The sequence below is a fragment of the Schistocerca nitens genome, chromosome 9, assembly GCF_023898315.1.
Source record: "Schistocerca nitens isolate TAMUIC-IGC-003100 chromosome 9, iqSchNite1.1, whole genome shotgun sequence".
Classification (NCBI taxonomy): Eukaryota; Metazoa; Arthropoda; class Insecta; order Orthoptera; family Acrididae; genus Schistocerca; species Schistocerca nitens.
The window spans coordinates 59,265,533-59,279,521 of NC_064622.1; the positions used below are offsets into that span (position 1 = coordinate 59,265,533).

The following is a 13,989-nucleotide window of genomic DNA, read 5'->3' on the forward strand; positions in this document are numbered from 1 at the left end:
CATGGGTTCAAAGTTAAGTTGGTATGTTCCTTCGATTCTTTTTCATAACCTTGCTTCCACTGTCCGGTGAGGGGCGGGGGGAGGGGGGGGGGGGAGGTGAGCAAGGGGCACGTTAATCGTGTGCTGATGAGCAGGTAGAATATGCTGCAGGCGACTTCATATCCCCAGTCACAGCTACAGCTATCCACCTCTACATCTGGAAACATCCAGGCAGCTTTCCAGCAAGCCAGAGTAGAGGAGGTGTCACACTCTAAAATAAAAATAAAACTATTCTTAGCTTTCCATTCCACTTTGTCTATTTTTGAACTCTGGATGCTACTAGTTAAAAACTGCATCATATGTTTCGTACTTCTTATTAGTTTTGTAGTTGTTGGTACATTAATTCTATTAATTAAATTATTCAAAAAATAAAAATAATTCTTATTGCCCTTATAGTGTACTAAATATATATTTACCTTCAGATATTCCCCCCTCAGTACTTTACGCATCACTTCACATATTTCTGGAATTATTTTGGTTAATGCGCAACGTGGTATTTGAGCACTGTATTGTAACCTAGAGTCGCTCTACCCTGTATCAAGAAATCGCAGTGTTATGGTGAGACTGTCTTCTGCACATATAGCACTTCTGAAGTAAGTATTCTGTTTTGCAATATGAGAAGCCACTTTACTGAGCAAGTACTGAAATGCACTCTCATCATTCGTACGTAATTTATATAAGACTTGACGTCCGCCACTTGCAGCTCTCGTAGCAAATTTTGCTGAATGCTTTTACTATCTCGATCTAAAACCCACAGCTTCACCCAAATTTTCTTTTTATCCTCCGCTTCTCTTCCAAATGTACACACAACTCAATTGTGGTACGAGCAATTGCAGCGCATAATAACAAGTTGTTGCTCTCTGCCATCTTGACTATGACGAAAAATGTGGTGACAGTGTAATACCCGTTGTGTAGCCCCACGTCAAAAATCTTTGTAAAAAATATTTGACGAAAATTTGTTACAGTAGATACAAGAAATACTGCTCATAATGTGTAATCTTTATTTACAATTACTACAGACTGTTTCGACTTTATCGCCATTTTCAAGTGCCTGCAATTACAATTTTCGTGAGAATAGGTATGGATCACAATGTACACGAGTATTTATATGTACACGAGAAAATACCCACAGGAAATATTAAACGAACATACAGAATTTAGACACAAATACGACCTTAAAAACTTTATTGAACTTTTAGAACACGAACATGGATAAATCGGAAGTAACATTTGCAACAACCAAAGATAAGCGTAACAAAGTTTAGTTAGAAAAATAATATCGCTGTTCATCTGCACAATCTTTGTAAACATAAAGCTTCGTAATAGTGGGACTGTCAAACTGCTGTCACATCGTAATTAACATTTAATTTTGACATCTTGACAACAACATTTACGATCTTATTAAAGCAGTGACAGTTACAAAACAGTCCACTATCGACGCAATATGGAAGTCACATCAGTCTAGACGTGAGTCCAAGACAGCTACGTTAATATGAATGACATTGATATCTATACCTTCTCTCGCCAAAATTGTAATAGCAGGTACTTGAAAATAGCGATAAAGCCGAAACATGCTGTCGTAATTGTAATTAGAGATTACTCACTATAAGCAGCTATTTGGTTTATCTACTGTAACAATCATGTCGTTATCAGACATATATTACGCTGCTGGCCCTAAAGAAGAAAAATTGACGAATATTTGATCATATTTCTTTGTCAAAGAAATATGATAGTGTGATACCGGCCTAAGGCTGCAGCCTGCCGGAGCCGGCGCCTCTCCTAGCATTGAGTGGTGGGCGCCGTGCTGCCACCGCCATCCTCAGAAGATAACTGAGCACGACATTTCTCTCCATTCTGGTGGGACATCAGAGGACGAGACACCAAGACACCACCCGACCAGCGTCGGTAGGTCCATTGCTTTCACTCCAAAATTTAGTGCACCCAGTCGAACTGAGCCGCCCCGCTTGGCTCGAAGATGCCGAACAATTGACGGGACACTGCTGGATCAGACTACCAACTTCTCCTTTGTTAAGGTGCGTTTTGAACGCCAAGAGTGCCAAGTTTCTGCAGCATTCCCCCATTCATTCATTAAATTAGCCGTATTCTCGTCTGTCACATTGGCAACAGCAAAAAGTCGTCCCCTTCATATAGTATTTTAGAAAGTAAGGTGGTTGAGCGCTGTGAACTAAGATTCTGGGTCATTCTGCTCTGGGTCTCCTTGCTGGGTCATTCAGTCACTGCCCGACAGAGGGTCACTCATCTCATGGCCACCATTTGATCCTAATGGGCGCCCGGAATGTAAGTTTTACGGAAATGTAAATATCACTGTTGCGTTATAAGAGCATCTCGTTAACTGCCTACTTTGCCACGCAACTTGCGTTGCTTAATATCGTTACAGTTTATGATAGCTTTCTGTGTTGTAACTTTATCTTGTTGCACTTTTCGTCAGCGAACGCACTGCAAACTTCATTATACGAGATGGACTATGACCAATGGTACTTATACAGACATCTAACTTCTGAGACTGTGTCATTAAAGAATCTAAAGAGATTAAGGGGAGAGTAAGGGAAATGTTGGTCAGCCGTGACTGGCTACATCCTTAGTAAGCCCTGGAAACCTGCGCTTACCCTGTCAGTCTGATTAAGAAGAGGGAGGAGATATCCCACAACAAACTGATTTCGGGGGCAGGGGGGACCAACAGTCAAGACGCCTCTAGCATGCGTCCTTGGGAGCGAAACGTGGCGTAAGCGCCGTGTTGGGGGGAGGAGGAGGAGGGGGAAGGAGATGACGGAGGAGTGCTCGCACCTGGATGCGGACCGCTACTAGAGCACCCGGCTGGAAGCAAGGGTCTGGGTGTAAAAGCACTGCGCCAGCTTCTAGGCAATCAGTTCATCAACCGACCTGATGATGGTTCGCTTGACCGTTCGACACTGACTTCCGGCCGTTCACCGGCGAACTATTTCATCACGAAATACACCGAGAAATGTTAAAGAATCACTGACTTTTATTAGTTTTATAATGACAGGTCCTTGAAGGCGTAGGCTGACTGGTGAGAATCCAGTTGCTGTTTCCTCTCTTTTGGGTACGAGTTGGAATGGGAAACATAAAATAAGCACACTGGAATAAATATATTCACCCCTAGGTGGCGTTACGTTGATACCGTGTAACAATTATTAAGCGAGGAATAGAGTCCACTGTTTCTTCAGGTGTGCCACATCCATCCATCTCACTGATGTTTAGACACCACAGGACTACGAAACCGCGAAGAAGCTGATTGTTACAGCTCACCCACTGTTCCAAATAGCTCCAGATTTTTTGTGGTATTGAAATAGGGTGGTTTATCGTGCCATTCTAGATTAGATTAGGTGCCTGAGTGTTCGTCAGACCAGTGAACACTGATGTCGTCATCTTGGAAGACGAGAATTTCCATTACATACATCATAAAGATGTGGAGCAAGGTGTAACTCTTGGTCTTAAAAACATTTCTCACCAGCTTACGATATAGTCTGGAGACACTGTCTTCTCTACAAACTCATTCATATAATCCCACTCTGAAAAACAGTCAAACTTATTAACACCATGCTTGCCGGGAGGTCATTTCGAATCGTACTGGGGAACAGGATAAGCTCTTCAATGACGCTAAACGATGGACTACCTAAAGAACATGTCCTCGCTCACTGCTCTTTAATCTATACATATTCAATATGCTTGAAACTAGATCTCACATGTTTGTCTATACCGATGACTAGCAATCGGACGCCGAAATTTTGAAGCAACGGAAGCCATCTTAACGTCTTACCTGGTAATAACGAGAACATACTTTCGGAAATGGAGACTGAAACCAAACACCACAAAAATAGAGACAGCTTGCTTTAATTCGTGGGATAGAGAGGCGAATAAACAGCTCCATGTCCAATTTGGTGACGACTTCACCACATTCAGTACCCAAAATATGTAGGGGTTTCATTGAACCCGACACTGTCCTACAAGAATCATCTGCAAGACACCGCAGCAGAGATACGACCTGAAGTCGAGTGGAAGAAGGTGCCTGGCAGCTCGCAGCACTGTTACGAGCTTTCATCTACGAAGTGCAAACGGCTGCAGAGTTTTTACAACACTGATGCATTACCATAGAGACGTTTACAAAATTGCAACTGACATCGATCAAGAAAACCACCCACGAAAACAACCATGGAACTACACACATCTCAGTTCAACTTAACTGACTCATGGGAACGAGACTGGCCAGAGGCTTACACTTCGCATTGCCAGAACTTGTAACGTGCAAGAAAGAGACCCCCTGCCTTTGACCAACCGTGCAGAATATGAACAACTATTAACAGAATACGCTCTAATCATGGCACGAGCGGAGATTTTCTTTATAAATGGGGTTGGGCTCCATCTTTAAAACGCGACTGTGGAGCAGCAAGGCCAACCGTTCGCCACACTGTTTCAGAAAGTGCCAGCAGGGCACATCAAGGAACTTTCAACGGCCGGCCGCGGTGGCCGTGCAGTTCTAGGCGCTTCAGTCCGGAACCACGCGACTGCTACGGTCGCAGGTTCGAATCCTGCCTCGGGCATGGATGTGTGTGATGTCCTTAGGTTAGTTAGGTTTAAGTAGTTCTAAGTTCTAGGGGACTGATGAGCTCAGATGTTAAGCCCCATAATGCTCAGAGCCGTTTTTTTTTTTTAACTTTCAACGAATTCCTGATGACAACGAATGACGCAACTGATTGTATAAAAATTTAAAGATCTGTTTGCAAATTACATAATATGCTATTGCTTGCATTTTATTTAATAGTGTCCTTAAAAAACCAGACGAAAAAAATGAGTGGGTTCACGTAATGGTGCGAAAGACATTACCAATCATCACAGAAACAACTCCGACCCGAACTACGCTCTCTGCACTCTACATGTTAAAACCTCATTCGGTTTTTGGTGCAAAATCGCTACTTGTCGGACGACATTACATTCCTACAGTCGGCTACATAGTCCACTTCCAGAGCTGAAGACGTGCACCTTCAAGTATTTCTGTGAGTAATGGCTTCTTACGAGGAATCCTTCTCCAAATCTCCAAATATTTATTGCATACAGATCCTTTTTCCGAACAGTCGCTCAGAAACTGTTGATATGGACCTACAATCACTAACAACAGCAGTACCTGCCAGGTTTAAAACCGATTGTGATTGCCACGGCGTGAAATGCGTCTCTAAGCCCCTGGTGGATATGATGTTTTTGGGATGCCTGTCCTAACGCGGTGTTACATGGCTGTGGCTGGTACACCACTCCATGCAGAGATGTCGGGCAGTCCACACTGATACACCAACACATCGGGCAACTTCATTCCCAGTGTGGTCATGGGCACATCCAAACACAATAGCTCCTTTCTACCATTCTACTCATTTTTTAACTGCTTTTGAGGAGAGTGCAACTCATGCTAACTCAGGAAGAAGGCTTCCAGTTATCTTGCTTAAGAAATGAGCAGGCCCAGGTTTTCCTTCTGATGTCAGTCACAGATGCTCTAGAGAAGGGAAGTGGCTCCCCAGGACATTGCAGTTCATGGAAGCAGTTGCGGTACAACCCTCCTCCACGCTTTGGTGGCGAATGCAGAGGTCTCTGTTGAAGGCAGCTGCCATTAAGCTACTGCAAGTCCCTAGGGTACAACTGTATGTGTCAGTTCACCTTCCTGTACAAATCTAAGAACAGGCCGCCACAACAACCCTCGGCCTCCACAATAAAATCAGTTGCTTCTCCCTCCAGATTTTCTTATCCAATCAAATGAACTTTGCCCACCACCATGCTTAGGTGCGAAGGGGTCGACCAATGACTGGAACATGGCTAGCAGCCGATATCAGCTCACATGTTAATAAGCATGCTATGAGCCAGGAATGAGGAATTTCTACAAGGCTCCCCTGTATTCACGCCAGTAAAGCCAAATTGACGTTGGTCACTGTAGCAATGTCTGGGTATCCTACCTTCCATGGAGAGTTTTTCCAAAAGTGGGGAGTTTGGTTTAGAGGGTGATAATTTTGGGCATGGCCGCCCTGGCACAAATGGAGAGAGATATGCCGTCCCTTCATGGAGAGAGAGAGATTTCTGTTCCACATTTTCAACGTTTGGGGTAAGTGTTGCATTTCGCATTTGCGCTATCCACTTTCTGAGCAGCTCACAAACTGCGGAGTATGCTGCTAAATTTGCGTTCCGTGATTAATTGTATTGTTTATGGATCTTGGTCTCGTTTACCTTGCATTTTTTCCCTAAATCACTCCAGGCAAATGCCGGGATGGTTCCTCTGAAAGGGCACGGCCGACTTCCTTCCCCATCCTTCCCTAATCCGATGAGACCGATGACCACGCTGTCTGGTCTCCTTCCCCAAAAACCCAACCCCCCCCCCCCCCCTTGCATTTGCGAGGTGCGCTGCTTAGGAAAGCTTGCAACGTTGCCAAGCAGTATTCCACGTAGGTGAGGTACCTCGTCATAGTGTTAGAAGGACATTCATAACTGAACTGAGCTTCTAGAGAGCACAACGTTTAAAACTTTTAGGTGACTTTGTGCTCCTAGTGTGGAAAGTTATTCTCTGCCACATTAAAATGGTATGAGCAGAGACATTAAAGTAAATAAATAACTTATTAAACTCAGACTCGATTTGAATCTCAGACCCAAACTATTGCCCTACAACACATCCTGGATAGGACTCACACTAAAAACAAATACACTCTAAGACAATAAAAGACGCACTATGAAGGAAGTATCCAAAAAATGGTTCAAATGGCTCTGAACACCATGGGACTTAACAGCTATGGTCATCAGTCCCCTAGAACATAGAACTACTTAAACCTAACTAACCTAAGGACATCACGCTACACCCAGTCATCACGAGGCAGAGAAAATCCCTGACCCCGCCAGAAGTATCCAAATGGGACGGAAGTCGTTAGATGTCATATACACGCACGGTCAAGCAAATGATTACAGTTTCAGAGAAAAAATACAGGATGATGTATTCAAGATAAAGAGCTTCACAAATTGAGCAGGTCATTAAAGAGTTGCTCCACCTCTGGTCCTTACGCTAGCAGTTATTCGGCTTGACATTGGTTGATAGAGTTGTTGCATGTCCTCCTGAGGGATATACTGCCAAATTCTGTCCAACTGGCGTGTTAGATCGTCAAAATCCCGAGATAGTTGGAGGGTCCTGCGCATACTGCTCCAAATGTTGTCTGTTGGGGAGAGATCGGCTGACCCTGCTGGCCAAGGTAGAGTTTGACAAGCATGAAGACAAGTAGTAGAAACTTTCGCCATGTTTTGGAGGGCATTATCTTGCTGAAATTCAATCCCAGAATGGCTTGCCATGAAGGGCAACAAAACGGGGCGCAGAACATCGTCGACGTACTGCTATGCTGTAAGAGTGCCTTGATGACAACCAAGGGGTTCTGCTATGAAATGAAATGGCATCCAGACCATTACTCCTGGTTGTAGGACCTTACGGCGGGCGAAAGTCAGTTTGGTCTCCCATCGATGTCTAGGGCGTCTCTAGACCCATCTTCGCTGGTCATTGGGGCTCAGTTTGAAGCGAGACTCGTCACTGAAGACAATTCTACTCCAGTCAATGAGATTCCAGGCCGAAGAAGTGTCTGGAGATGCACTGGACAGCAGTGGGATTCCGTCCCATTAGGATAATTCCTTCGTGGTGCGTCATTTTTCTTTCCTTGAACTGTATAACCGTGCAGTCCTAATTCGTTTGTCTTACTATGACGATATTCCATGGAAAGCAGGCCCTTGGCCTTTTTATTTAAATATTAAATGTGAGGTAGTTTGATCTGTGGTTAAGACTTATCAGCATTCCACTGAGCTCGTCATAGGTTTGTTAAAGGCAAGTTGGAGAGAGAAGTAAGAAAGGCAGGAGCGCAAGTTCTGTTCAACAATACTTCTGTGCCAAGACTTTCATCGGGGACTAAGGTCCACACAGTGGCATGGTAGCAGTTCAGCACCACCTACAGCGCTCGAGAGCGACCATTGTGTTCTTTTATTGCAGTCAGTAATATCTTCTACATCTACATCTACATCCATACTCCGCAAGCCACCTGCGGTGTGTGGCGGAGGGTACCTTGAGTACCTCTATCGGTTCTCCCTTCTATTCCAGTCTCGTATCGTTCGTGGAAAGAAGGATTGTCGGTATGCCTCTGTGTGGGCTCTAATCTCTCTGATTTTATCCTCATGGTCTCTTCGCGAGATATACGTAGGAGGGAGCAATATACTGCTTGACTCCTCGGTGAAGGTATGTTCTCGAAACTTCAACAAAAGCCCGTACCGAGTTACTGAGCGTCTCTCCTGCAGAGTCTTCCACTGGAGTTTATCTATCATCTCCGTAAGGCTTTCGCGATTACTAAAGCACCCTGTAACGAAGCGCGTTGCTCTCCGTTGGATCTTCAACCCTATCTGGTACAGATCCAATACTGCTGAGCAGTATTCAAGCAGTGGGCGAACAAGCGTACTGTAACCTACTTCCTTTGTTTTCGGATTGCATTTCCTTAGGATTCTTCCAATGAATCTCAGTCTGGCATCTGCTTTACCGACGATCAACTTTATATGGTCATTCCATTTTAAATCACTCCTAATGCCTACTCCCAGATACTTTATGCAATTAACTGCTTAGAGTTGCTGACCTGCTATATTGTAGCTAAATGATAAGGGATCTTACTTTCTGCGTATTCGCAGCACATTACACTTGTCTACATTGAGATTCAATTGCCATTCCCTGCACCATGCGTCAATTCGCTGCAGATCCTCCTGCATTTCAGTACAATTTTCCATTGTTACAACCTCTCGATATACCACAGCATCACCCGCAAAAAGCCTCAGTGAATTTCCGATGTCATCCACAAGGTCATTTATGTATATTGTGAATAGCAACGGTCCTACGACACTCCCCCGCGGCACACCTGAAATCACTGTTACTTCGGAAGACTTCTTTCCATTGAGAATGACATGCTGCGTTCTGTTATCTAGGAACTCTTCAGTCCAATCACAAAACTGGTCAATAGTCCATATGCTCATCCTTTGTTCATTAAACGACTGTAGGGAACTGTATCGAACGCCTTGCGGAAGTCAAGAAACACGGCATGTACCTGGGAACCTGTGTCTATGGCCCTCTGAGTTTCGTGGACGAATAGCGCGAGCTGGATTTCACACGATCGTCTTTTTCGAAACCCATGCTGATTCCTACAGAGTAGATTTCTAGTCTCCAGAAAGGTCATTATACTCGAACATAATACGTGTTCCAAAATTCTACAACCGATCGACGTTAGAGGTCTAGGTCTATAGTTCTGCACATCAGTTCGACGTCCCTTCTTGAAAACGGGGATTACCTGTGCCCTTTTCCAATCCTTTGGAACGCTACGCTCTTCTAGAGACCTACGGAACACCGCTACAAGAAGGGGGGGGGGGGGGGCAAATTCCTGCTCGTACTCTGTGTAAAATCGAACTGGTATCCCATCAGGTCCAGCGGCCTTTCCTCTTAAGCTGGCAACGCTGGGTAATCAGCCAGTTTCACAGTAAGGGTAATAATTTTTTGGTCGGCTTATGAAATGAAAACAACAGTTTAAGGGAAGCAGATATCGGCTAGCTGCTTACCTTGAAGCCGTCCTTGCTGCGCTCGATTTTGGAGAAGCCAGACTTTACCGCAGGAGTGTGGCGCCAGGGCCGATTGTACGAGCAGCAGCAAGCGTCTGGAGCCGCGGACGGGTCATAGCACGACGTGGTGGCGCCTAGGCGGGCCGCGTTCAGCTCGTCGTCGCTGTCGCTGTCGCTGTCGTCGAGGTCCAGAAACAGCCAGTCCCGAGCCCAGTCCGTCTGCCCCGGCCAGTAGCAGATCCTCCTCTGGGACATGGGGACCTGGCGTCACAGGGAGCCACAGTTTGGCAATATCCTCAGCTGAAACGATGTAGCTTCTACATCTACATCTACACGATTACTCTGCAATTCACATTTAAGTGCTTGGCAGAGGATTCATCGAACCACAATCATACTATCTCTCTACCATTCAACTCCAGAACTGCGCGCGGAAAACGAACACCTAAACCTTTCTGTTCGAGCTCTGATTTCCCTTATTTTATTTTGATGATCATTCCTACCTATGTAGGTTGGGCTCAACAAAATATTTTCGCATTCGGAAGGGAAAGTTGGTGACTGAAATTTCGTAAATAGATCTCGCCGCGACGAAAAACGTCTTTGCTTTAATGACTTCCATCCCAACTCGCGTATCATATCTGCCACACTCTCTCCCCTATTACGTGATAATACAAAACGAGCTGCCCTTTTTTGCGCCCTTTCGATGTCCTCCGTCAATCCCACCTGGTAAGGATCCCACACCGCGCAGCAAAATTCTAACAGAGGACGAACGAGTGTAGTGTAAGCTGTCTCTTTAGTGGACTTGTTGCATCTTCTAAGGGTCCTACCAATGAAACGCAACCTTTGGCTCGCCTTCCCCACAATATTATCTATGTAGTCTTTCCAACCGAAGTTGTTCGTAATTTTAACACCCAGGTACTTAGTTGCATTGACAGCCTTGAGAATTGTACTATTTATCGAGTAATCGAATAACAACGGATTTCTTTTGGAACTCATGTGAATCACCTCACACTTTTCGTTATTTAGCGTCAACTGCCACCTGTCACACCATACAGCAATCTTTTCTAAATCGCTTTGCAACTGACACTGGTCTTCGGATGACCTTACTAGACGGTAAATTACAGCATCATCTGCGAACAACCTAAGAGAACTGCTCAGATTGTCACCCAGGTCATTTATATAGATCAGGAACAGCAGAGGTCCCAGGACGCTTCCCTGGGGAACACCTGATATCACTTCAGTTTTACTCGATGATTTGCCGTCTATTACTACGAACTGCGACCTTCCTCACAGGAAATCACGAATCCAGTCGCACAACTGAGACGATACCCCATAGGCCCGCAACTTGATTAGAAGTCGCTTGTGAGGAACGATGTCAAAAGCTTTCCGGAAATCTCGAAATACGAAATCAACTTGAGATCACCTGTCGATAGCGGCCATTACTTCGTGCGAGGTTCTCTGAATATGGATGAATTCTTTAGAAAATACGCCTCCCAGCCTACGCTCCCCAGCATCTGCCACAGCATATTCAGGTGAGAGGTCCTCAACCATAACGTTGGCTTGATGTACCGGATGGTTATTACTGAAGTGGAGCTACTCATAGAGGTCCAGTGATTGCTGTGATTATCGAATGGCAGGGAAACTTGGTAGATAAGCTGATGCGTTAATGCTGAACCGATTTACGCTGCAAAATAGTTTAGGTAAAATTTTGGTCACCAGCTGCAAATCTGGCGCTGTATAGCATCTCTCCTTTAAAAGGAACCATCCTAGCATTTGCCTGGAGCGATTTAGGGAAATCACGGAAAACCTAAATCAGGTTCAGATGGTTCAAATGGCTCTGAGCACTATGGGACTAAACATCTATGGTCATCAGTCCCCTAGAACTTAGGACTACTTAAACCTAACTAACCTAGGGACATCACACAACACCCAGTCATCACGAGGCAGAGAAAATCTAAATCAGGATGGCCGGGGATTTCTCATTTGGTTCACCTTTTCTGCCCATGTCCTGTTCCCAGCCCATTACATACGGAAATATGTCTATACGACTTTCTTGCATTCACAGCGCCAGATTTGCACCTGGAGTCCAAAGCTACTTTTTTTCAGCGTAAATCGGCTCTGCATTAACCCACTGGAATATCTGCCAACTTTTGCTGCCATACGAAACTACAGCCCACACTGAACGTCTGTGAATAGCTGCACTTTATCACCACCCTCTAGATGTCCATTCCTGGTGCTGGCGATCTTTCCTCTTCATTTCAACGTAATGTAATACGCTGAAAAATTCCATATAAATTACGTAATTTTTGCTTGATTTCTTAATTTCTGCTATAATGGATATAATTCTTATCGAGAAGATATTCTATCGCAGCGTTTGTTTTATCCCTATGTTTTTTTTATTTAATGGACACTCTCGTCTGGACACACTGATGAACAGTACTTAATTTTAACTTCTCTTGTAACTGCTTATATTTGTCTTTATTATTGGTTAGACAGTTCACCTGGGGCTTATTTGTAACCACTGCACGATGAAAAATAATTAATAATAAATAATATGAAGTAACAAGTTTTCATTTATTTATAACTTATTAATTTAAATCTGTTGTTGCCAATCTATTTTCTGTTTGTTTTGTAATAGTTCGTCGTTGTGGTGCCCAGCAACACGGACGGCCTACGCTACTGGGAGAGACAGATGTTGAACAGTTATTTGCCAGCGGTAATTAAGTAAGAACGGACCTGCAGCTTGTTGTTCAGAACAACAATTTATTTCCGTACATCCATCTTTTTATAAATAGTGTGGCAACAGCTGTTTTATTTATGTGTAAAATCATCAGTTATGTGCATTAGTTTTGTTTAATTGTAACCGGTTTTGATGATATAATCTACCATCTTCAGGCCCCTAGATAGATACAGTCAACGTATCACTATCAAACTACTCGTTAAGTGAATTATACTGCACCAATTTAAATATTTTACATAAGTAAGCAACTATCGTAGTACTAAAACTGTAACAAAGAGCAAATAAAGATAGTTCCCTTCTGTAATATATGTGTAAAAGCTGTTAAACACCTAGTAGCCTTCACAACAGGTATCGGCCTCCGTAGCTGATCTGACTGTTATGCGATAGACCTGCGTTCAATTCCCAATACTATCAGGAATTTGTCTTTGGTAGGAAGATAGGAATGAGGAGCACTCAGCCACGAAATACCAACTGAGGAGCTACCCAAGTGATAAGTAGCGGCTCAAAGATCAAGAAAAGCGACAGTATTGGGACAACCTGTGTATCAGTCCAAAATACCATTATCCAAGATGGTGGCGATGACATCATCCAAGATGGCGGCTGTGACGTCAATCAAGATGGCGGATTTTGGCAGGAAGTTTGAACTTTGGCAGGAAACTGCCACGCTACCCTCCGCTAACCTAATCCTCCAGAAAAATGCCGCTAAGTTCAAATTCCAGCAGGATAATGCACCACACCCCAGTTACTCTACTAAGCAAAGAAAATTATGGGAAGATAGGTCACTTGGGCTAATGTAAGTCACCTGACCACCCCTTCCTCCTAAGCACTGGCGCCAATTTTGGCTGGAAGATAGGTCACTCGTGGTTTCACTGGTGGCATGAAAGAAACGACACTTATGTTAACCCGGCCTCCTCCTAAGGATTCCTGGGAAAAAGGACTTGTCTTTATTATTTAAACAATTCCATGCAGGTGTGTTCGCCACTGGGTCTGGACTCCAACTGACTTAGTACACATCGCCACTACCAGAGGTGCTCTGATCTGTGACGTAATCCAAGATGGCGACACCCAGTGTGTCTACCGCAAGTTCCAGACCCCAACGACTTAGTACATATAGCCACCACCAGAGGGCACTACCGTTACGTCGGGTGATGACGCAAGTACCGTTCTTCAACATGGCTGCAACCAGTATATTCGCCATGTGCTCTAGGACACACAGCCAATGCACGGTCCCATTACGTAATCCAAGATCGCCCGCCTTCTCTCCCGCGTGTTTATAACGACATACGTGTCGCGTCTGCGGCCCACGAGCACGCGACCGCTTACATCACAGCCTCAAGCCCGCACCTTCATACTTGTGCCTGAGATAGTCTTCTGTAAATATGCTAACGAATTTAACTGAACACACGTGACACCAACATCGCGCATCTAACCTATCAATTACCTAAGTACTTAATTCCATTTCAATTTTAATCATATTCAATAAGTGAATTTACAATTTCAATATTCAATGATCAAATGAGAAGTTCCACATTTTCCCACTATGAGTGCAGTGTTCATTCATGAGCTAGTACCCCCCCCACCCCACC

At 44.3% G+C, this 13,989-nt stretch overlaps 1 protein-coding gene across 3 annotated transcripts in view; it reads right to left on the reverse strand.

Moving 5' to 3' along the window:
• Window positions 1–13,989, reverse strand: part of LOC126204471 (circumsporozoite protein-like) — a 118,341-nt gene that overhangs the window by 36,581 nt on the left and 67,771 nt on the right. For all 3 annotated transcript variants that reach the window (XM_049938861.1, XM_049938863.1, XM_049938860.1), the window contains one exon: window positions 9,667–9,927. In XM_049938861.1, the coding sequence (XP_049794818.1) occupies window positions 9,667–9,927 (261 nt within the window). The remainder of the gene's footprint in view (window positions 1–9,666; window positions 9,928–13,989) is intronic.